The following is a 24815-nucleotide window of genomic DNA, read 5'->3' on the forward strand; positions in this document are numbered from 1 at the left end:
CATTGAGGCACCGTTTTCCTTTCATGCTTGCATAGAATAGAAAAACTTTAATTAAAGAAAGGTTGAGTGCCTCTGCGAAGACCCAGTTGTTCGTCTATCAAACTTTTAACCTCTGTTATATCGACTCCAGTGTCTCCTCAGTGGGTTTCGGATGATTTCTTGTTGTAGCCACCGTACAAAACAAAGGCACCCCTGTAGATTTACGTCTCATCCCTCTCTCTCATATTGGACTCTGAGGGCTTTAGGGTTGTAATTAAATTCCAATCCCCACTCTCACTTTTCCACCGACTGTCCCCGGCTCTGTGGGAGGTTGAGAAGCAGGGTTTTACTGCCTGTTGTGGTTTGTTTGAAAGATCCAGAGCTCTCTGGAAACCTCAGACGTAACGATAGAATTCACACATGTGGAGCAGAAAGAGAAAGAAAGAAAGAAAGAAAGAAAGAAAGAAAGAAAGAAAGAAAGAAAGAAAAGGCCTCTGTTCACACGCACGCACGCACTCACTCACACACTCTCACACCACACACACACACACACAAACACACACACAGAGACGTGGGACATGTGTGATGTCCGCTATGGTAGTTGAGACACTGCAGCTTGTGTTTGTGTTACACCCACGTCCCTACCTCTCCCTGTGTACTTTGGGATTGGAGCCCTTTCACGTCGAATAGTGTCAGTCTGACACACCACACATGCCATTTCATGCATATGATAGTGCTCTCGTGTCGTCCTGATGCCCGTCCCAATAACTCCATCATTGTACCTATCAAATCTACTCCTTACCAGACGGCCACCCACTGCCAAAGCACAGATTGCTGGCATCGGCGCATAGCAAGGCCAACAAACTGGAATCAGCGGCAGCAGCAGGCTGTCAGTTGGGACTCCTGACAGCGATATGAGGGGCTAGACTGAGCAAGTCCGGTCCGGCAGGGACCAGCGGGAGAGGAAGGATGAGTTCTGCACCACTGATCCAGAGTGACAGTGATGGACAGGTTTGGAGAGGAGAGCTGATGGCCAAGGTTTTTCTCCTGTCTGGACAGTGTTTGAAAAGATGGACATGACGGTCGCAAGGCTTCAAAGTCCACCCGGCCATGTGTGTGTGTGTGTGGTGGGTGCATGTGTATGAGTGCCTGTTCCAGAATGCTGATGTGTGTTTGCATGATTGTCAAGCAGTCAAGCAGAGCAACAAAATGTGAAAGGCAACACTGAAATCTCTGATCAAAATCTTGTTTACATTCAATGTTTGGGCCTGTTTAGAAAATTTGATGCATCATAAATATGCAGCCGCTTGATATTGTAGCCAATCATGTGCTAGACCTGCAATTACACCAACAGCAGGGCGCATTTGCTCTTTATAGTGTTTGAAATCAGCCCCGTCTCGTTACAAATCTGAGTTATCTGTCACACAACATGTTCCCGTACAGCTTGCTCTGTACCGAGGGGTCAGGGTTTCCTCTGACAAGTAATTACGTCAAGAACAAGCGCTCCCAAAGGCGGCAATTAATGCTTAACTCATAACACACAATGATACCCCAGGGTGTTGGATCTAATATGAGTGTTGGCACCCCTTGTTGTGCCGTTTACCCACTTGTCTCCTCTGATGACTCACACACTCACACAGGAAAGAGAATGGCTTTTGTTATTAAGTCGTGTGCTCTGTGTTGCTCAAACGCTCACTCTCATCTCCATTGAACTAAATATTCAAGATTTAATTCTATGGATTGATCTGCAGAATCTTTTCTTTGTCTGAGGGAACAGATCCTTTTCAAACACATATGCATTATCGACCAACGCGAGAGCACGACGCTGCCCGGCTGTATATCGTCTTTATGGTGAAATGAATCTTTCCTGACTACAACTGCTCCTTCAAGATCCACTGTTCCTACAGAAAATATATGTATTTTCAGCACCGATGCCTCCTCCCTCTCTGGAAATGAGCTCAAACAGAAGCCCCCCCCCCTCCTCTCCCACCACCCAGCCGTATCTTCAGGGTCACCATGTTTTACGCTCGTACAGCTTCAATTTGATTTATTTTTATTACTATTCAATCGTGGTCCAATGTTGTTGCTCGACGGGCTTCTACAAAAAAGTGAAAAGCAAAATGATCATTGCATGTGCTAAGCAATGCACGGAAGACTGACGTGCAAGCGCCATGGAAACCAGCAGAGGGGAGTAGGGGGGGAAGGGGGGGGGTAGGATTTGTGGGACGGTCCCGTCTGTTAGCACGAGCCTCCGGATTTTGGGCTTCGGGGCCTTTGCGAGGTTGTTAAAAATGTTCCTGTTCACTTTTCCAGCTGCGGGTTCTTAACGGCGCATTAAAAAATGACGGTAACCCTGAAAAGTCACCAGGGGGGTAAAACACGAAACGCTCGGTGAAAATCAAGGCAAGGACGATCTGTTCTGCACCGTTCCGACTTGTCTTCAGTGGTGCCGGATCTACTGGATCAGCTGCGAAAGGTCGACTCAGACAGGAAAGGGATCATTTCAGCTGCCACAGTTGACAAAGGGACATTTGGATCCACACATTAACATACAGCTGCTGCATTTCAATATAAGAACTCTGGATATTAGCATTTTATAACAGACTACAAAGTTGTATGGGTCATTCCTACTATGTGCTTTCAAGGAGGGGGCCTTGATCTCAAACACAGGTCAAACTCCGGCTATAACAACTTTAATAATATTCCAAACTGCTCATATATGAAGTAGGACAATTTAACCTCTTTTCAAAATGACCAAATACATTAATTTCCTCTGTCATTAAGGCTGTAAGAGGGTGGATTTGTTCACATTCGACCTCATGACTCAAGCATTCTGGAACGCTGCAATGAGGTTTATATTAAATAGGGATTTTTTTACTTTGCTTCTTTTATTGTTTTCCACCACAAAGTGACAATAATTGTATGAAGTCATGAGACGAGGAGACTGGCCATGATTTCATAAAGGGGGACTGGGATGGGCTCCAGCCCCCTGTGGGGACAGAGAGAGGACGGATGGACGCTGGACTGGAACGGGGTGGACAGTTAATTGGGACGAAAACAAAGTAGTTTCAAGATTTGCTGCATTGATGATTACGAATGAAACTACTTAATACTAATGAGAAGAAAAACGTACTTTAAGAAGGAGTTTGTTACTTATATTTCTAAAAGCAGTCTGGGTGAATATGATTGAGAACAGCTGAACGCTCTGCTGCACTAAAAATGTGGTTATTCTGTGTTTTTTCCACCCTGGGGTTCATGCATAACCTTGTGCAAAAACACTTGAAAACAGTATTGTTGCACATTTTACACCGAATATTCAATGACATGCTACAGGGCTGTAACAGGGTCTGCACTGCAGCATAGAGGCCTGTGGAATGTTTCCTGTTTTCCTGTTTTCCTGTATGAGAGCAGAGTAAACAGCTGTCAGGGCCACATCCTCGAGACAGCCTCTTATTGCTATGCATATGAAACCTGACAAACTGTTCCTGTGCACTTTGCAGATATTTTCCAACAACTCGCACATTCACATTCTCGGCACTCTCGGTCCAATCTGGTGTCAAGACCTTTTCAGATGTAGAAAAAGCGTAACTATAAGAAAAAGAACGGGGGGGGGCACAACACAACACAGGCCCAAAGCACAGCAGGGGATTTTCCTTAATGTTTTGCTGAAAGGACCACACTTGCCCTTTTTGCTCTTGTTGAGGTAAAAGATGTAAAGTTCCTCAAATACACCTTATCATTTTACAGCATAAAAATCCCTTATTTCAGTGGCCAAAAAGTGAGCATGGACCCCGGCTGGAACAAGTATTGCTCTGTTCCCTCCACACACCGAAATGTGAAAGACATATGGAGGTGTGGAGGGAGAAGCGTGGAGATCTGTCCGGCTGCCTGGAGCTCTGTATTCAGATCTCTTACAGAACACAGAACATGGAGGCTGCAGCTCCGAGCGAGAGGCTTTTCTCTACAAATATGTCTTTTCTGCTGTCGACTCCTTCAGCTTTCTGCCTTTTGCCTGTTGCACAATGAAAACGGATGGAAATGGATTCCTCGCGAGCAACGCGATGGCAGATATTCCCGCGGTCACGCTTGCGTTCATTATTTATTTATTTTCCGGCTTTGTGTTTCTCACATTTTTAGAAAGTTTTTCTATCCAGGATATCGGAAAAGTGCGCGCTCCTCTCCAGCTCTCTAACACGCATTCTTAGAAGAGCAGCCAGTCATAACAAGGGGGCAGCTGGAGGGAAGGTGCCTTTCTCAAGGGCATGCTGAGAGCAGTTCCTGAAGACGAATGTTAGCTGAAGCGTTTTCTTCCAAAATCTTCACTGCAATGATGTCATGTAAACACCAACGTCTTCTTGTGTCTTACTGAGACGCCGCCACCTAGTGCTTTGTCCCTTCTCGTTCGGCCTTGGCAGAGGTATGAGGGCTGATGTAGCTCTGACTGTTGCAGTGTGTGTTTGTGCGTGTGTTTGTATGATGCGTCTGTGGGTGGTTTGGTTGAGGTTGCGTATGTGTGTGTGTTCCCTCTTAACAATGCAAATATTTTGATGAAATACGAGCTCTTGTTGATGCCGCCTGTAAAGTGAATTTACTGAGTATACCAAGAGAAAAAAAAAGCCACAACATAATTCAGAACATGGCCGTCTCCCTGCTGAACACAAAGCCATCTTCTTTCTGCTTTCTTCTCTTGGGTTTGCTTTTACCTGTCACTTTGATTTTCTAAAGCAACGGCCCAGGAAAACATTGCTTTGGGCATCTTTTGAAAACAACTTCAACCATGACATTGATTTTCTTGGCTTGGTAATTATCTCCACATGCTACTGTACCACTGTATTCCACATTCAGACCAGGCTCATGCATCCTGGCTGTGTGATTGCGGCGACAGTAAGTAAATTAGACGTGAATGAAGGCTTTTAAATAAAGAACGAGTGAAAGACGTCCCGCTGATTAATATTATAAACTTTCACGCCGTGGAGTCTGAGGCAACACATTCCACAAAGAGAGCCGGGCAAAGACTGATGCATTACTCATGTTGTCAAACTATTAGAATATTCTGTTTTGGTAAATTGTTTTGCATCATTCATTCTATTTCAAGAATCCCACTGCATCATTTAATATCTGATTTTGTCTCCCTTTGTCAAAAATCTTGCAAAATAGCATGTAAACGTGCGCGTGTAGCTTTTCCCTTAAACATAAATAAATATGCAAATATGCAGCGTCAGAATCATCTGCAATGATCGATCTAAAAAAACAAACCAATTTCATTCAAATGTCGTTTCAAAGCAAAAACATTCCTCCCTTATTTATCAAAGATGTTTTTTGACAACTGGCATTTCAAAGACACTTTCAAGTGGGACATAAAATGATACGATTTTACTTTCAAATGTGTTTTTCCACACGTTTGAAGTATTTTTGTTAGTGAATGTGCTCGACTCATTACATTAATACGTGACGTTCAAAAGATGGCGATCCTTAGCTTTATTGTGCTCGTTTCTGAGCCAAAACTGTGCAGACCGATTGGTGAAATATGAGGGTGTGTGTGTGTGCGTGTGTGTGCGTGTGTGTAGGGAGGGATTCCTCTCGTGAGCCTTTGACTAATAGCGGTAATATGTTATGTTTGCATCTCGAGGGAATGCATTGCTATTATTTTAACAGACACAACCCAACACACGCACACACACGCGCACACACACACACACACCTCTGCAGAGTGTTTACTGTATAATGGGTGTGACAGGCTGCCTTCGCCCAATTTTGGGGTCAGCGGCAGTGTTTCCTACGAGGTATGACAGCTTTAAACTGCAGCGATCCGACTTGGATGGTTTCTGACATGTTTCAGGCCGCTGTCTCACTCTTTCTCTGTTTCTCCTCTGTGGCCATTTGGATCCAATCCACTGCCTGAGTCGCTCGCGCACTCTTGCTTTCCTTCTTTCATTCATTTCCTCTCTTCCTTCGCACACAAGCAGGGAAGAAATTATATCAAGCTCCTCTTTTTTTTCCAGCCGGATTCTAAGAGGACTCTTGAGTATTTTTTAAGCCTCAAGTCTTAATCTCCTATAATAGGCTTCTCTGTGGAAGTCCAAGAACCTCACAATTCTTCAATTCCTTTGCAGGGACTAGTTGCAGCGATATCCTAACGAGCATTAAAGCAACAACCTCCGAGTGGCATACGGCTAAAATTAAGAATTTTCAGCATAGTTAAATTGGAATAATTGCATTGGGAGATAAAACAACAACAAGGAAACCAGATAAATCACAAAAGCTAATTCTAACAGTGCAGCAGGATTTGTAGGTCACCGCTAGAGAGAGAAAAAACACTCTGTGGTTGCCAAATGGGTATGTGCTGAGGAAAAGCTGCAGCTTTTCCTTGACACACACATTCACACACGCGTACGCTCACATGTTAACATGCAGTGTAAGACAGCCTACAAGTATTATATCCATTACGTGTCAGTAACAGACATGAGAGGGAGTCGGATGACAGTTTTGCTGTATGTAGGCAGGGATTCTTTGTCTTTGCGAAGGCGCACAGATGCAAGCCAGTGTGCAGTGTGGTGTGTGTGTGTGTGTGTGTGTGTGTGTGTGTGTGTGTGTGTGTGTGTGTGTGTGTGTGTGTGTGTGTGTGTGTGTGTGTGTGTGTGTGTGTGCAGTGTGAGGATGGGACAGTGGCAGCAGAGCAGGAATGATGCAGAGGCACATTCAGATGTTCTTTATCTTGCTTCTGCAGAGTGAAATGTAGAGGAATGTAAGCAGTGCATTTACTGAGGCCCTGAGGAAATATAATACTCCTCCTGCATTGTGCCTGTGCTAATGTAATTATGCATAGTTTCCTGCACCAGCTAAAGATTGCTATCCCTGAATATAAACATTGTCTGCAAGAACGCCTTTTCATTCTAATAATGCCATTATATATATATTTTTTAGACCCTTCAGCAAGACCTTGGTTGAGTTTTATTGTAAACACAATATTCGTTCCTGTTTACAGAGGATTGGAGAGTGAACAAACAAGGTCATGCGTACGCTCAGTGTCACATTTTTGGAATAAGGTTTGATTTTGAATGCACCGTCTTGTTATCTTTTTGATGATGGGAATAATGTCTAAATTACCAGAGGCTAGAACATCAAACGGATCCAAGCGGAAACACGGTAATGCAACTCAGACTTGTTGGGCATTTATGTGCAGCTGCCCGATGGAAGCTGGGCTTTGTTGATAAATGAAACGCTTTCATCCAAAGCAAAACTTTTGACTATAGTTTTTTGAACGTGCAAGCATCAACACTGCCCGGCTAATATGCAGTTGCAGTATGGAAACATAATCATACGGCCATAGATGCAAAGTCAGGGGACTTCTGGACAAATCAACGCTAGGAGTCGTTTGCCGTTATCTCAGGAGGATATGGAAGGCCGGGATTAAACCCATACCACCAACATAATGGCTGAAAAAAAAAAGACGTGATCGTCGGTATATTGTTCAATTTCAGAATCCAATGTTCTTTAAGATAATAGGGTGTGAGAGCTAATACAGCGCACAGGTGACTCAGTGATAATGAACCAATATATATGCATCATGCAAAACTGATCCTTACGCCAGGCAAAGGCAGCTCAGCATATTCATTCATCATGATTTCGTCTGTTATGAAAGCACAGACGAGGAAATTCAAACTTCCAATTCTCGCAGTGACATCATGCACCGCCCCCCAGGGTCATAAGCGAGGTGAGGCTCGTGTGAGGTCTATTGTGAGCGACCATGTACATTCTGTAATGTTTATAATAAAGAAGCTTTTCGCAGACAAGGCCGTCCCATTCCCGGTGAACCGCGAGCGGGTCATCAACTTTGCGTTTAATTTGATTCATACCTGAACGGAAGCCAAGTTTCCATATAATTTACAGAGCTGCTCGTTGTCTCTCAGGGGCTTTTGGATGAGTCTGTGTAAACCAAGAGGCTGATGTTCAAACAACAGTGGACTCAGAGCTCTGCCTTGGACTCCTCGTCTGTATTTTGACAGCAAACTGGCACCGAAAGCCGGCAAATAAAAACGCGCCGCCCAGATTACACACCGACTCCAAGCACGTCTGTTGAGTTTCTGTGTGGTCACTTGGACCAGGACCTTTTCTCCGGGAAGCCACGGATGAGAATCAGACTGAACGCTAAATCTGCAGAGACGATGGAGCGAATCTTAACCACTTTGTCTGAGCCGTAGAAGGATTTATTAATACTTGGGCCAAAGAAGGTTTTTCACCATTTGGTTCCATTCGAGAGTTTATTGGTTTGCAATCAGGATCACTCCAAAAAAGTTCTGAAGTGATTTTGACTAAACCCAGTTCAGGGGCGTAGAACAGCCCAGGAAATGACCCATTAAACCCACATTTAATGCACCATAGTCCACCAAGTGAAACCCCACCCTGCCACAAAGAGCACATAAAAGTTTGATCCAAACACGACATTTTTCAGTATTTTTTGCCAATTTCTTCCAGCATATTTATCCCACGGATTCAGCTAATTACAATATCTTTTCTTACAATAAAAGTACGATCAAGTATTCTCCTTCTTCTCTTCTCTTCTTTTCTTTAGTGCAGCATAGACTCAAAACAAGAAGGTTCCATATTCTACAGAACATGGAAGTGTGTGATTCAACAAAAAGTATCCACAATTAAAAACATTAGAACATAGACTTAGAGAGATTCTGTCTGGCTAGATTCTGCCTTGATGGAGGTATGAGCTCTGTGTCGTCGCACCCTTTTGTTGTTGCTGTCTTGATTTGTTAGAACTCGGCGCACAATTTGCCTTTCACACCCTGTTTTTCTCCATCAAAAACCATCCCGGCACATCTCGTTGACCTTGGGTAATTGCTGTGAAACAAAACGAAGCACAGGTCCGTTCACGCGGCGACAGCGACGTGTCGGCGAATAAGCAGTGAGACATTTGCCAACACGGAGGAAAAAATTATTTCACATTTATTTGATATCAAAGAGGAGTTGAATTAAATACCAGCTGACGATGGGCTCTTACAAAAGGAACAGAATGGAACCTAATCAGTGCTGCAACAAGTCACACTTTCAATCATGATCTTTTACGTTTTTGATTTTTTTTTTGTGTTTTTTTCAATAGTTCACTTAATAAATTAATTTGTGTCAAAGGATGAGACGCGTCCAGAAGAGACGGCGACATCGCATTGACGCAAAAAACGGAAAAAACGAAACAAAAAAAACAACAACAAAAAGAAGAAAAAAAATCGTAAAAACCTGACAATTTCATTCAAGTAATAATAAATTACACCGATGATCTAATTCACTCCTAATGTGTGCATGGCCCTGCGTGAAGAAATGGGACTACGGGCGAGAAAGAAGAGAGAAAGACTCATTCATGAAAGCGAAAAAACACTTCACAAGCGGAGACGTGAGAGCGAAAACTCGCCCGACCCCAGAATTTTTTTTTCATCATCATCATCATCATATTCAAACATACTACAACGAGTCCAAGTGTGGGAGGGAAAAAAAACATTTCAACGCTTTTTGATATGACCTTGTCTGAAGGTCTCTTAGCAACATTGAAAGGGAAAATATCTACTCAATGGTTGTCGTTTCTTTCTTTTTTGTTGTTTTTCTTCTTTTTCTTTGTTTTTCCCATCACTTTTTACACTAGTGGTACAGCAAAATATATCTTCTTTAGCCGTTTTTTTTTTTTACTTTTTGACAACAATTAAATGTGCAATAGAGAAAATATAAGGCCTGAGTCTCACATTAGTGGTTTCGTTATACGCAACAGTTCTGACTGTGTAGCCCAACCACGCTAGTTCTAAGTTCTGAGTTCTGTCGTCAGGACGTAATAAAAAGACCCTGGTTCAGCAAAAGTCCATCCGGGAAATAAGTCCGGAGCTTCTCGTTGTATCATTTTCCATCCTGTGTCCTTTCAGCACAGCAGAGATGCCAGACTCTGACACACACACACGCGAGCGTTTTACTCCAAACGGCAGAGCTTTCGCGGTCCACAGACGTTTGGCCTCGGATGGACGTCTTTTGTGTTGGTAATGAGATCTGTGTGCAAAAGTCATTTATTAATTTCTTCTTCCCACCCGACGACATCGCACTTCCCGTTTTTAACAGGAAGGCTATTGAGGAGTGAGCAGAGCCAGACTTGGCAAATTGTCTTGACATCAACCGAACGCGTCCATCTGTGCAAATGGAACATGGCCGCCCACCAGACACTCAGACTCAGAGGCTGGTGATGAGCTGCATTTGTCCGTCGGCGGGCGGTTCTCCCTCATGCGCACAGTCCTCGTTGCCGGGCGGGATGATGCACCCGTCGCTGGTGCCTCGGTTTATGTGGTAGTAGGACAGGGTCTGGGGGCCGTCGCCGAGTTCGGGCATGCTCTTGTGGTACCCGTCCTCGCTCTCGCTCCGAGGCGAGGGGGAGATCTCCTCCTCCGCCTCGTCCGGGGGGTACGGTGAAGCCGAGGGCGAGGGCGAGTCTCTCAGGTTTGGCATGCTGGTGTACAGGGAGTCTCTGTTGGTGTTGGGCGAGTGGGAGCTCATGTCCTCCACCGCGGTGACGGTCTCTGAGCCGTGGCCGCCCTGCCCCTCCAGGCGCCGAGGGGCCTTCTGGGCGCTGTAGAGCAGGGAGTGAGTCCTCTGGGGCAGCAGCGGGGCCTCCAGCACCTCCTTGTGGTGGGGGTGCAGAAGCAACTCCAGAGTGGGGTGGCCTCCTCTCCCGCCTCCTCTCTGAGGGGACGAGGCCTCCGGTTGGTCAACCACTATCGCGTCGTCCTCGCTGCCGCTCCCGCCACCCCCGCCACAGTCCACCGTCACCCTGGTCTGGGGCGGCAGGGCTCTGTCCCGTTCCCGCTGGGCGTCGCGGCCTTTGGGAGCCCCGCGGGGCCTCAGGTTGTTGTGGACGATCTCGGATATGATCATCTTCTCAAAGGCGGCGTCGTCCAGGTTGAGGCCCCCCAACTCGCCCGGCCCGGCTCGAACGGCCACGGCCTCATAGTCTTCGTCGCGCAGGGAGTAGCTGTTGTTGAAGTTGCCGTTGAGGGGGAGGGTGTCCATGGCACTGATGTCCCTGCTGTTTGTCAGAGAGTGCTGTCCTGCAATGAAGGGCAACAAAGTGCGTGAGTTATAACATTTTTGCGTGTTTTAACTCGCCAAAAACAAACAAAATAGATAACACACCATCCACATATGAAGTGATACTGCTCAGGACAGTCCGGGTGTCACTTAACTTTAACACAAATCTTCCAATTACCCCCCCATTATAACTACATATCACTACAGATTATCCTGAACAATATCTGATCGATGAAGAAAGATTAAAAAAAACGGAAGGAAGACCAAACTAAAAACACAGCAACAGTGGCGACACGGCGGCACAACAACAGCGACGGACTCGACAAAACGGCAGATTCAAAAGAGGCAAAAGGAAAAGAGGGACAGTCAAGCGGATGGGGGGGAGCGGGGGGATGGGGGGTGTTGTGACATAAACGATGAATAAAACATTCCACCTGTTCAAAAAAAAAAAAAAAAGGAAAAGGCAAGACAAAGAGGACTTTAATGTCAAACACAGATGGCCGGCCGCCTTCTCTGCACCACACAAGCACAGCGACCCCCCCACACACACACCACGACACACACGCACACACACACACACAGGCACGGTGCAATGACTCACTCTGCCACCACTCACATCAAGTGTGTCTGCTCAGGCTATCTGGCCTAAGAACAGCTGATGTGCAAAAAAAGTTAAAAAAACAGATGCGTCTCTTAAAGAATTGCAGCAAGAAAGGAGGAAATCAAAATGTTTACCCAAATAAGACAAATAAGACGTGGAAGCTAAATAATAAAACAGCCCAGCCTGGATTCAGCGCGTCCGTCTCGGGTTTGTTGCAATAAAACTTGCCATTGGAGGCCTTTGGGGCGGATTGGACGGCCTTGGCGTCGGCAATAACGGCGTCTCTGTGTCAACTTTTGAGGGACTTTGAGGACAAACCGAGGACGACTGGATCCAGGGCTCAGCGGGTGAAAAGGGTTTCAGCAGCAAGCGCAGTGTGTTCACGTCTGTGATATGAAGGAGGGAGCCGGGAGAATTCCCCCCCTTATCGGAATGATTTCCTTCCCCTTCGCTTTGAATGACGGCGGATTTTTTTTTGCCCGGCCGCATCTATCAGTTTTACGTGAAAGAGGATGTCGGCGGCAGATTACTCTGACTTTGCGAAGGCCTCGCGACTAAGCCGGAGCATCGAGAAGAAAATGAAGGGAGGCTGTTTGGGTTTGATAGGAGGATTTGATTGACTGTGTAGCAGGGAATGGCGCGAGTCTGGAAGTGATGAGGAGGGGGGGGGGCTGACACGGAGGAGGTGGGCGAGGAGAGGAGGGTGGTGGAGGTGTCAATGCCGATCTTTCCCGGGCTGGAAAAAAAAAAAAAGGGGAGAACGCGTGCTCTTAGATTTCGAGATGAACTTGTCAGAGAGGAAGGAGGGGGATGATTGTGACTGAAGAGGAGGCAGCGCTTGAGTTACTTGTTGGAGTGAGAGTGAGAGAGAGAGAGAGAGAAAGAAAGAGAGGGAGAGGGGAGTGAAAACAAGCTGACATCCAACATGTTTCTTCCCCAAAAAACAGGAAGCGAAGAGCGAGACAAAGCGGGACAGGGATGATATTAAAGACTCTTCTGTGAATAGGCACGACTCCAGATTTGCATTCTGTTTATGCGCTGGCCGTCATTTCGCCTCAGACAGGTATTGTCTACTGGGAGGAGGAGGAGGAGGATGAAGAAATGATGTGAACAGAATTCAACTGGACACGGCGACAGCTGCGCTCCGGGAACCATTCCAGCGGAGATCCGTCCAAGATGTTCTCCTTAGCCGCTTTTTACTGCGTCGAATGAACATCTGCAGAGCATTACTTAGTATTAATACACTTATAACGGAGGACACGCTCGTCCTCTTGCAGGGAGCCCAAGCTAACGACTATAGCAGGCCCTGCGTTCTGAAAGCGCTTATGCTAAAGTCCACGGTCTCTCAGTGCATATTTCATACTCGCTTGGTGATCTTCACACCGGGTTTTGACATTTGCACGTCAAGCCGCCTCCTGTGATCCTCACAGTAGTTTCCATATGTTAAATCCGCCTCTAAACGTTTCCTGCTACTCCTCTTAATCTGCATTTAGATCATTAGCGCGCTTTACGTCATGATCCCGCTGGGTATATACTCACACGTGCGTTTCGCCTCGGGGGTAGAGAATGTTCACACCCTTCATTTACAATTACCTGTTAATTACCTTTTTTTGTCTCCACTTATTTAATCTGCCATTGCCGCTTAAACGTTAACACACAATTATCTTACAGCAGGCAGGTAAATATTTTAAGGTGTTAAAGCTCCAGGTGCGCGCCGGTATCTTCCTTTGTGATGCTAAAGCTCACAGAAACGGCTTTGATTTCATTCGCTCTAACACACACACACACACCTACAAAGACAGACAGACACACACACACTTTGGTCCTGAACCCGGCTTCATTATCCGTAAATGCTCTCATTGTGTTGGAAGTGAGCTCCCGTGGAAAACAACAGCGATGCCACTGCGGCGGTTAAAGCTATACGTGTTAGCGCACATCCTTCCCTTACGCACTGTTGCCACATTCTTTATATTCTCTTTTATCATCAAATGCCTGTGAATATCTGAAGGCTACGGCTGCCCGCATTGCGTCATGTGCTCTCCTTCTTTTTTTCCTCCCTCTTTGATTGGGATTCTTTTCGCTCTCCACCAGTGCAGAACTAGGTCACCATAAACACCAGTGCGATTTACATCAAATCGGGTGTAATTTGTTCAGAAATGGCTTCAACCTGTTGTGAATACATCATCCCTCGGCATACCATCGCAGCATAAACAATTTGGATGGAACGCTTAACGCTCATATTCAACAAAAAAGGAATTTCAAATGGGGATGTTGAAGATAAGATAACAAGCTGACATGGGCGTTTATCTGTGGACGTGTTTACAAAAGAGGATCTCGCATAGATAAGAGCAGCTGGAAACACGAGCGTAAGTGGTGATGAAGAGGAGCAAACAGCAAATCATCTCTAATGATTCAACATGTGCGCGGCGAGTCTGGAGAGGCGGCATCAGGAGTTTATCCGAGGATGTTTGTAAATCTCTTAACACGCACAGAAACAAACACAGAGTAAAGGTAGAGGGTGTGTGCGTGTGTCTGTGTTTGTGTGTGTGTGTGTGCACCTGGGGAGTGAAAGGCCGGTGGAGAAGGGGTGTTGCACACCACCGTTTCCGCCAGCAGGTTGTTATAAGGGTTAGTGTCGTGGGTTCGGAGGAGAGGGTTAGTTAGGAGGTAGTTGCCAGTCATCCCTGGAATAACAGGAAGAGAGAGAGAGAGAGAGAGAGAGAAAAACATAGTTGAGCATCTGCACAGAGGTGGGGGTCCTTGGCGGATGACATCGCCCTGTCCAAAGTCTCGACACCGCCAAAGATTTATGACCAGCGACCCACCTGCCTCCCATTACGGACAAAGGGAGCGAGACATTATCCAAACAATCCGGACGATGTAACTGACAAACAAAATTATCACGACAAGTGGCGAACAAAGCCGTAGCAATACGATCCGCTACAGTGTTTATGCGAAACAAATTTGTCTAAACAAAGCCATCCAGTCGAGACACCAGACAAAACATGTCTAAGTGGCCTGCCATGAATAATACAGTATCCCGATCATCCGCAGCAGCGCTTATGTAAATCCTCCTCAATGTAATGAGGATGCTCGCTGACTCCGATGGATCGTGGAGATACGGAGCGTTGGCATTGCTCCGTTTCTGAAAACCCAAAGACAAAACTCTGTGACCCGAAGCCAAAAGTCTGAGCCGAGATGTTTCATAGCCGGAGATCGAAACCCAGAACTTGCAGCTGACCCTTGACCTCGCTTCCCCTATCTGCCTCCATCCAGGATCATCGCTCGAACTCACTTGCATCGAAGTTTAACGCCCCGCCGACGCACAAAAAGTAGGCTTCCTACTGCCGCTAAGAGCGAACGAGGTCATTGAGGGCGCTAGGGCAACTTGGAATACGCCTCCGGTAACAGAACTTAAGAGAAAAATGGAAATAATTTGTAAACAAGCTGCTAATTATACAGCAGAGATCCTTAAAGTCAGGGAAGAAACAATAAATAGTTGTTCTCAAACTCTGAATTCTGATCATTACAAATTTCAATCACTTTTTTCAAACGGAAAGTAAACAAAAACACCCAAGATGATTTTTAAAAAATAGAGAAAAGAAAATAAAGACGCAGGAGAAGTCAGAGGTGTCGGGACTGAACTCTCGCTCTCTCTGATACACCGGGAACATTTAGTGCTATTTCTGATTGCTTATCACAAAGAGAAACGCGGTGTCAACTCCGAAAAAAACTTCTTCATCTCCTCCTTGGCTGCGAGCGAGCTGCCGCGGCGCGTCACACCATCAGCTTGCACCCACTGAAGTGTTTCATTGTGAATCCCCAAACCTTCGCCACAAAGGGAATAGCGCAACGCTGTCTCGGAAGAAGAAACGTCGTCTTACCCTGGTTGAGCGTGGAGGTGCTGTTTATGTCTCCAGAGATGAAGGACGACTCCGACTGCTTCCTCACAGTGTCGTTCCACATCCGCCTGATGCGGCTCTGAAAGGGGGCGAGAGAGCAAAGGAAGCATTGATCAGAAACTCAGCGCGGCGCCGGATTGTTCGCATGTAAACACGCCGCTCCTTGATGACCAGTAGGTTTGTCATGCGATGGCAAAACAAAGGGGCCATCGATCGGAGCCGTGCCAGGAACGAGGGCCCCGGCCAGAGTCGTGCGGCTCTCAAGGTAACTGGAGATTCGGGCCCGGAGTGGCTCTGTTTTCCTCGGTAGCACGAACAGAAGCTGTGACCCGAGTCCCAGCAGGACTCTTAGGATACATCTGACCGCCATGTTAAGAGGTTTGTCAGCAATTAAGAAGCATGAAAAAGGAACAGCAATACAGTTTCTGTATGTTTGTCAAGCAGGATTGATTACATTTATAGGCCTTTGTTAGTCTTAACTAATTAACCTTTGTGGTCTAGCGGCTGAGTGAAATACTTTGAATTAACGATGTATTCAGATGAAGGCCCAAAACGTCTACCACAAATACCCTTTGCTGATGAAACAGTGGTGTGTGATCCCCCTGTTTGTGTGTGTGTGAGTACCTGTGTAGCAGATGAGTAACGGGCCGTGGATCGGGATGTGGCAGTCTTGGCCGAGCTGTGCGGCCCCTCGGAGGGCAGAGCGCCGCAGCACTGGGACTGACGGAAACATTTGCTGTACTCCTTACGGACCTGGAGAGGAGTGGGAGAGATGAGTGCGCGCGCACACACACACACACACACACACACCCACCCACACATCGTTATCAAATGCCACCCAGCTGACAGCAGATCAAATGCTGAATCTGTATGGAAATACTCAAATATTGCAAAAAGGAAGGCTGATAGAGGCGCTGCCAGACTTAAGATGATCTCAAATGTCACGGAATGGCATCGCAGGAAGTTTTGAAACATTTACATCATCCGCACATGCCAACACGAGCCAGAAAAAGACACAGTTAACCCCCGGCTAAGAGCTCGCTGTGTCAAACCACTCACCTTTTTCTGGAGCAGGCAGTAGAAGATGAAGATAAACATTCCCTGCAGGGTGTTAAAGATGGTGAACAGGTACGCCATGACGATGGAGGACTCGTTGAGGAAGAACAGGCCGAAGGACCAGGTCAGGCCCAAGAGACAGAGCAAAGCGAACGCTCCCATCACCCAAGACCTGCCAGGAAGAGAGAACGATGACGGTTGAGGATGGGAGGAAACAAAAGTGCAAAACTTTAATTTCTCCGATTCTGGACAGAGGGCTTGTTAAAAAACGAGGAGGCGACACCCTCGTCTCTATTTTGCCGTTGGACAAGTTGCACTAACAGCACATGCTGCATAAATGCTGATGCAAACGTTTGGAGCGAGCGTGCGTCGGGTATTTGACACGGACGCGGAACAATATTTCCTCAGTGTTCCTCGGAGTTGGCGAAGGAGACTGCAGACACAGCGGGTTTCTCCCCGCCAGTTTCCAGGAAAACCTTGAGGAAATCAGATAACTTAGCGGCAGGTTTCAATGATGATCGCTGGTCGGGAGAGACGGACGCAGGAGGAGGGACCACTACTGCTGTCGCTGAGAGGACTCACAGGCAGGAGATGAAGAATGAGGACCAGGATCCACAGCAACGGCTAATTAGTCTTGTTGTCAACTATTTATATATATTTATGTTCAATTCCCCATCTGCATAGTTACGCCAAATGCAACTGATCAACCTCGCACTTTCAGAGACGTTACCACATATGCTGCTGCGACTGTAAAAACATCCGAATTGAACACTTCCATACGTGTTAAAACTTTTATCGTCTGATTACACCGACGAGTTGATTCTTTTGAAACATCATGTAATCATCATCATCAACATCATCATCATCATCAGCAGCAGCAGCAACGGCAGCTGGGATAGACTGAAACCAGCACCAGACGACCCTTCAGCATTCAGGAATGACAGATCTAGATTATACAATTTGAATTTGTGTATTTAATCAAGCATGTAAACACACCGTTGGCTTAAAATCAGCGTTTGCTTCCTGTAAACACACACACACACCCTCACCTCGTGTATGCTGCTAAACGAACAAGTCACGTATATTCAGCAAACAAACGAATCCTATTAATTCCAAAAAAAAAAAATTATGTGCCTGTTTACGAGTAACTGATGAATATTTATGACTTTTCCACACTTGTTTGCCACCTTTAACAAACAAAATTAGCTTTTTTGGAGGGTTTAGGACACAATATGAACGCCCGCGTAACATATGTTGGCCGGCTCGCGCGCATATTATCGAACAAGGGCGTAGAAACGACTGGGAACCGAGTGTTTTATTGAGCAACACAGCAGCAGCAGCAGCAGAGGGGGGAAGAAAAACATACAAAAATTTGGCTCCTTCTCCATTTTCTCCGACTTTAAATCTGCAAGTTTTGGGGTTCTATTCTCCGACGGGAGCCTGCAAAGTGTTCCAGCACGGGGAGCACCAGGATACCAGAGGTCAGAAATGCAGTTATGAAGGAATAAAAAAGGCAATATAACCCGGCGCAGTGCAAATACTGATATCATAAAATGAACTAAAAAGGCAGCACCACCTACGGACAGAAATAAGACCAGAAAAAGGGGAAATATTGGAACAGACAGGCTCAGAGAAGAAGAAGAGAAAATCAAATAAAAGTGTAGGTCAGGTGTACTTTTTTTTAAATTTTTCTGGAGGGAAGCAAAAGCAGAAATGGTGCATATTATGCCTCTTTTCACATATAAAGTGCTCACACCATACACACAAAACACACACACACACACGCACACAGTCACCCTGGCTAATCTCCCTGCAGAGTGACAGGCCTCACCTGATACCCCCCAGCCTGGAAGAGTCGGGTTTCATGGAGGTGGAGTGCTTCACCATCTTGTACATGGTCACCACCAGGAAGATGACATTGAGCTGTCAAAACAGAGGCGTATCATGGTTAACAGACTGCACTTAGAGCCGCATCCGATCCCTGATGCTAACGCCGATAGATATGTTTCGCATCCACTCGCTGCGGCTCGTGAGATATTGCTTAATCTATAGCTCGATAGGGAGCGTCAACGCTGCCGTTACCTATTTTTGCGGAGGAGGACGAAGAGGAGGAGGGATGTGAGAATTGAGCGGCTCGGAGCGGAAAAACGCAGCCGCCTTTCCGAGGGGAAAAATAACAAGCGAGGGTTTTAATTCTTTGCTCTGATTCACACAGTTTTGGCCTTCACACTGCATTCAACTTCAGTCCCCCCTCTCTTGTCTCTCTCGTCTCGCTGACATTTTACTAAATTCCCGGGCCTTGACCAAAGCGCACAGTGCAAACCCTCATCAGAGAGATATGAGAAAAAAACAACAAGTAAAGAAAAAAAAATTAAAAAAGCATAAGAATTCCTATCTGCCCTGAGCCCCCAGAATGCATTTCATGTTAGCGTGAGGCTCCAACACACACTGAGAGGGGAGCACGGAGCCGGGGGCCGTATCTTAGGAACAGTTTTTCCGAGGCCAGGAAAAACATTTTAAGTGATTGGAGCCAAACATGCACAAAGGTTTCCATGCCTGCAGGGCGTCTCTGTCTGTTCGCACTGACGGCCTGTAACCACCAATACCAATACCATACCCTACTGCACCGTATTAGCCTCTGAAAAAGCAAATATTCAAATATTCCTATGTTATTAAAAACATCTCTGCGGCCCCTCCGGGCAGGCTCTCTGGGACCGTGACTGAGTGAAAACGCTCAAAAAAGAAAAGAAAAAGGAAAGCAAACTGATCAAGATACTGCATATAATGTTAACAAGTGCTCTGTTTTCTTCCAATACGTGAAAAAAATAATTTAATAAAGAATATTCCTTTGCTTTCTCCTATATAAACCCAACTTCTTTCAGGAAATATCTCAAAATGGCAGTGAGTATCTTTGACATCAGGCAGAATGAGGAAGATCACAGCACACAAATCAATTTATCAGCAAGAAATGAAAGTACAATTTCAGTAATGAATACATCTATCTAAACAGACAACGGAATATTTCATTCAACTTGTTTTTTTAGGGGTTTAGTGTCAAACGAACAAACAACTTGATATGATGGATACTGGCAGTGTCAACGATGTCATTAGGGTGACTCAGCCCAATGAGGGGAGTCTTCAAATGCAAACAAAGCGAGCGTGAGCGGAAAGCAGAAGGGAGAAGCAGCGGCGGGGCGGGTGTGAGGGGCAGGAGGGCGAGCGAGCGGAGGGAGTGGCTACAGAGGAGAGAAAGAGGCTTTTTAGACGGCGGAGAGATCGGAGACTTAATGCCTCGGTTTCCCCTGGAGAGCCACGATTTACGGCCCTGCGAGTGGAGTGGCTGGAGACGCCTTTAACACAGCTGCAAGTGATGACACAGATATCCAGACAGACAGTCAGACAGACAGACAGACAGGACAGGCAGACAGCCCACCCCTCCCCCTCCTCCTCGTCCTTGACAATATTCAGGTCGCTCACTTCTCTGCCAAACATGTATTTACGTCGTTATGGGCATATTCAAAATCCAAAATGTGTGGAAATAGATAGGCAGCGTTCTTTCTCTTCAGACTGTAGGCAAAGCCGCATGCTGTGATGTGTGTGTGTGTGCGTATCTGTGTGTGCGCATGAATGCTCCGGCGTGCTGCATGAAATATTAAAAGGTGAAGATGGAGATGGTTCCGCGTGCCAGGATTGACCGGGGACGTGTCATGATCCTCAGCAGGGCTATGAGCTGTGGTAATGGTTGTCTGGCCCACCCACTCATTACTTCCATGTTCATCGCTTCCCCCCCACCGCCACCCGCACCCCCTGTTTTCTCACTGAGCAAATGACCTTCATGCCTGAGACGATTTCTCCTCCTGATTGCGAGCAGGCACAGGCGGAGGAGGAAGAAAGGGAGGAGGAGGATTCTCTGTGTCTGCGCTGGACCCGACAGCTTTAAGTTGTTGCCGCCGCACACCCAATTCTGATTTCAGAGGATTTCATAGCTGAGTGGACACTGATGTCCTCGTGTCAGCTATAATGGGCGCGCTTTCCTTTCATGCAAATTGATCTGAGAACACGGAGCTAAGAAGCTGCGGGCCCAGGAAGAGACAGACAGAGAGAAAGAGAGAGAGAGAAAATCTATAAACTCCTTTCAAAGCTTTCCCGTGAGAAAAAAAACAACAAAACACAAATCTGCAATCACGCACGCGCACAGAAATCCAAACTTACCGCAATTATGAAGGTTACGGGTCCGATGAAGCTCCAGATGAAATAGTTATCAACCCTCAGCCAGCATCTGCGTGGGAGCAAAAGGTGATATTCAGTTCATTAAGTCAACTCATTGCCAAAACAAAGTTGTGTTTCATCGATCAAGGCCATGCAGAGCGAGGACGGGATGGATGAGAGGCCCCGGCTGCAGAATGGAGACTCCTCTGACCACAGGGAAGAAAACCCGACCTTGAGGGAGGCCTGGCTCGCTGCCACCAGAAGCTGCAGTCTCAAAAGGCAGCGGTTATCGGCCCTTATGACTTCACAGTCTGCAAATGTGTACAAATGTGGGACGATTGACTCCGCTGCAACAAAGACAGTAAACAATGTCTCGCGAGTCGAGCGGCTAGAATGAATCGCGCCTCCGGCTGCGTTATCGCCGGGGAGCAGGAATGAAGTGAGCACCGCTTGCAATATAGCAGAGTATAAAAAAGGCTGTCTACTTGAATCCCATAAATTAGACGCCTGCAGTCTACAAATCATAAAAGTTGCTGCTTTGCGTGAAGACCGGTGCATAAACTTCTAACTGACAAGGGCGGCAATTACCCGCATGCAATGAATAAAAAACCCAGCAGGTCGCCGCAGCTCGCCGGCAGTTTCATTAATGCAGCTGCTGTTGCTGCTCCCAGGCTCTTCTTTTAGCCGTGACAGGGTGTAAATTCACCAGGGGTCAGAGGTGAACTGCTCTTTGTGATATCACCATCATTAGCGTGTACAGCGGATGGGGGTGTGTGACATCGCTAAGGAGTAAAAGAAGAAAGGGGCTATCGACCCGCTTCGTACGATTCTCATTACGGAACCAAAAAATGTAGAGAGAGAGAGCGGCGGGCGCACTTACGCCCGATGCGTCCCGTAGCTGCGGTAGTCGATGGCCGCCGAGATGCCCACCACCGCCGCCGGGAAGAGGTACCCGGAGACGTAGTAGTACTTCCGGCGGGAGAACTCGCTCTCGAACACCTCCACCAGCATGAGGTACAGCTGCACGCCCTCCAGGCACATCCAGGCGAACGCCGCCAGGAAGCAGAAGTGGAGGACCCCCGCGATGATGGAGCACACCAGCTGAGGGGAAGCAGAGGTTACATACAAACATGAGCCGGCGTCTCAAAGGAAGAGTTTGTTTTCTAGTGAGGCTAGAACATAAGTCCTTCCCCACAGGAAACAAGGAGGCGAGATGGAGCTTTTTTTTTGGCATAGTCGCTTGATGAACGGCGTTAATAGGAATGAATGGAAATTGCTGGTTCAATCATTCAATGTGTTCCTGACCGGTTTCTGTTTGCTGCTCTACAGCGAAACAGAAATAAAATGACATATCTCGTGTAAAAAGGTTTTTGCTCGGTATAAAGCGGCACAGCGGGGCGACGTTCCATCAAACTGCGAAGCAATGATATCACATAGCATAAGCTTTTCTCATTCTGGCTAAGTAGGAAAAATAACATAAGTCCTCCTATAACCCAAACGATCCTTTTAACCTCCTAAACTCGGCTGGAACCTGCCAGGAGTTCCATCATTTCAGACCCGTGTTGAGCGGCCAAGCATTGTTCAATCCCACAGAACTGCATTGGAAATGTTAGAGGAGGTCGCAGACTTTCCAAAGATACCAAATATGTCACGATGAATTTGGGGTAGAAGTGTCAAAATACATAAATGAAGCCAAAGACATCCAGAATTTTCCATTTGATGTAATGCCGCAGATGTTAAAGTGCTGGATGTTCAAGTGTGACGTCCATGCATGTACATCCATATATTTACATAAAGTATCACCTATCTATAATCCATTGGTTTTAAATGCACTTTTAAGGGACAATCAAGAGTTTCAAGATGAGATTCATCCGTGGGAATCTGCGTTTCCTTTACCTTGGGTTCGGTCATGTTGATGCCCACGAGGAAGACGAGCTCGCCGATGAAGAGGTTGAGGCAGAGGTTCTTGTGGATGGTGTTGCGGTCGCTCTGCAGGCCCTTGAAGAAGCAGAAGGTGAAGAGGCTGATGGCCAGACACACCAGAGACACGGCGATGCCCATCCGGGTGATGACGGTGAGGAGGAGCTCGTGGACGCTCCCGTCGCCCTGTGCAGAGAGAGAGAGAGAGGGGGAGAGAGAGAGAGAGGAAGAGAGACACAGAGGGAGGGAGAGAGGAAGAGAGAGAGAGGGAGAAAGAGAGACAGACAGAGAGACAGAGGGAGGGAGAGGAGAGAGAGAGAGAGAGAGAGAGAGACAGACAGACATTAAAAGCTGTGACCTTGGCCTCCAGTCTTGCCGTAATTAGTTTTGGCATTTCAGCTCAAAAGCGTTGTATGTTTGTAGCTGTTTAAAGTGTGTAGCTGTTTTAAGTGTCTGTGTGAATGGAAACATGTCGCTGCATTTTGAATGCACTTTAAAACTTTGATTATACTGCAATTAAGGCAATAAAACTGCTTCTCTGAAATGTCTGAAGGCCGTTGAAGTGGGAGTACGCTCATTCCAAGAAATACACTCTGAGATGATGCCATAAGTGTGTGTTTTTCCTCAATGGGCAGTCTCGGCTCTTACGCAACACCCCATGCCTACTCAGAGAACAGCGGACTCCTGTTCATTCCGCGGCCTGATGGCGTTGATGGCTTTTTATCGCAGTTAGGACAGATACTCAAAGAGTGTTGCCTTCATGTAAACACATAGTTTGAGCTTCGTGTTTCGACACAGGCAAGAGGGCAAAATGTGCAAACGGCAGTCTCACGCGTGCAAAAAATCAAAAAATAAAAAGTCACTCGAGGAATACGGCGGCCTGGAAGCGACGCAATTCCCCCTGTGACGTTTGTAACTTAAGCAAAGGCAGGAGTTTGCAGATGGAGGTGAGCGGGAGCGCGGCCGAGCCGAGCCGAGCCGAGCCGAGGCCTCGGGGCGCTCTGGTTTCAAGCTGTGGTTAAGGTTGAGGTTAAGACAGATGACAGGGACAGAGTTCATGAGTTGGGGCGTATTATTAAACCAACCACAAACTTTATCCTGCACATTTATTACGGGGTAAAAGCTTGGCGCACATGATATTTATCATGTAATTGGATTGTAATTGCGTTTCACTTCCAAATGCAATCCTACACCACTTCAAGGGGCGAGTGGAAACACAAATTAGAGCCGACATTATTCTGTTTCCCATGATTCCCTGCGACATATGGAAGACTATTAGACACGCAGAGGTAAAGCAGAATATATTTCCGACAGCATTTCCCCCCGTCCTGATCTCCCTCTGTGTGCAAACCTCACCTCCTTTTCTTCGCTGCCCCCCTCTCCCTCTCCACCCCCCCCCCCCCCCCCCCACCATCACCTTCTCCTCCGACAATGATCTAATTATCTCCTCTGAAAATGTCATTCCTGCTCTCGCCATGTGCGCTCTCATCTATGTGTGAGAGGAGAGGACGGCTGATGGGGATCGAAAACATGAGAAGAGAAAGAAAGGGGGAAAAAAAAACAATAATAGCCTCTTACCACGTTCCCCCGATGAGCCATGAGGATGGCAAAGTTGGTCAAGTGGCTGCAGGAGCAAGTGGTGTGGCTCTTGTTGGTCTCCAGCAGCTTGCAGCCTTGAGTGGACCAATATCCCATCATGCTCCTTTCCGAGTAATTCCAGAAGGAACAGTTGGGATTGTAGTAGTGCTCCTTCTGCAAAACACAAAAAAAGGATGAAACATGTATGAACGTGCAGCTGCAATATTCATCAGCGTACACAAGCGGCACAACACAACGTGTATATTTCATGGGACAGCCTGTGAGTAAGAGTGTGTCGGTGTTTGAGATGTGCAGAGGAAATGTTTATGTACTGTGCTTATATATATATTAAATATATATGGATTATTGCATTAATAACGAAATCTGTCAGTTTTGGAGCTCAGAGCGATGCAAACAGTAATTTGAATATAGTAAATCTCTAATAATGGAGGTGTTTGCTGTATTCTATCAATTTCTATATGACAATAATTCATCAAAACGCTCAA

The 24815-nt window shown here is 46.5% G+C and overlaps 1 protein-coding gene across 2 annotated transcripts in view; it reads right to left on the reverse strand.

Annotated features, from left to right (window-relative positions):
* Window positions 1-8262: 8262 nt before the first annotated feature.
* adgrl2b.1 (adhesion G protein-coupled receptor L2b, tandem duplicate 1) overlaps window positions 8263-24815 on the reverse strand; it is a 72713-nt gene continuing 56160 nt past the window's right edge. Inside the window, exons 12-20 of one of the 2 annotated variants that reach the window (XM_076144982.1) lie at window positions 24310-24483; window positions 22708-22917; window positions 21692-21912; window positions 20815-20881; window positions 18434-18525; window positions 16606-16774; window positions 16171-16299; window positions 15529-15625; window positions 8263-11063 (exon numbers count right to left, since the gene is read on the reverse strand). In XM_076144982.1, coding sequence (XP_076001097.1) covers window positions 10192-11063; window positions 15529-15625; window positions 16171-16299; window positions 16606-16774; window positions 18434-18525; window positions 20815-20881; window positions 21692-21912; window positions 22708-22917; window positions 24310-24483 — 2031 coding nt within the window. In that variant the 3' untranslated portion in view covers window positions 8263-10191. The remainder of the gene's footprint in view (window positions 11064-15528; window positions 15626-16170; window positions 16300-16605; window positions 16775-18433; window positions 18526-20814; window positions 20882-21691; window positions 21913-22707; window positions 22918-24309; window positions 24484-24815) is intronic. The other variant, XM_076144983.1, reaches the window with a different exon arrangement.

Source organism: Genypterus blacodes, unplaced genomic scaffold (genome assembly GCF_046128005.1).
Source record: "Genypterus blacodes isolate CSIRO-AG114 ecotype Tasmania unplaced genomic scaffold, CSIRO-AGI_Gbla_v1 ptg000029l_1, whole genome shotgun sequence".
Lineage (NCBI taxonomy): Eukaryota > Metazoa > Chordata > Actinopteri > Ophidiiformes > Ophidiidae > Genypterus > Genypterus blacodes.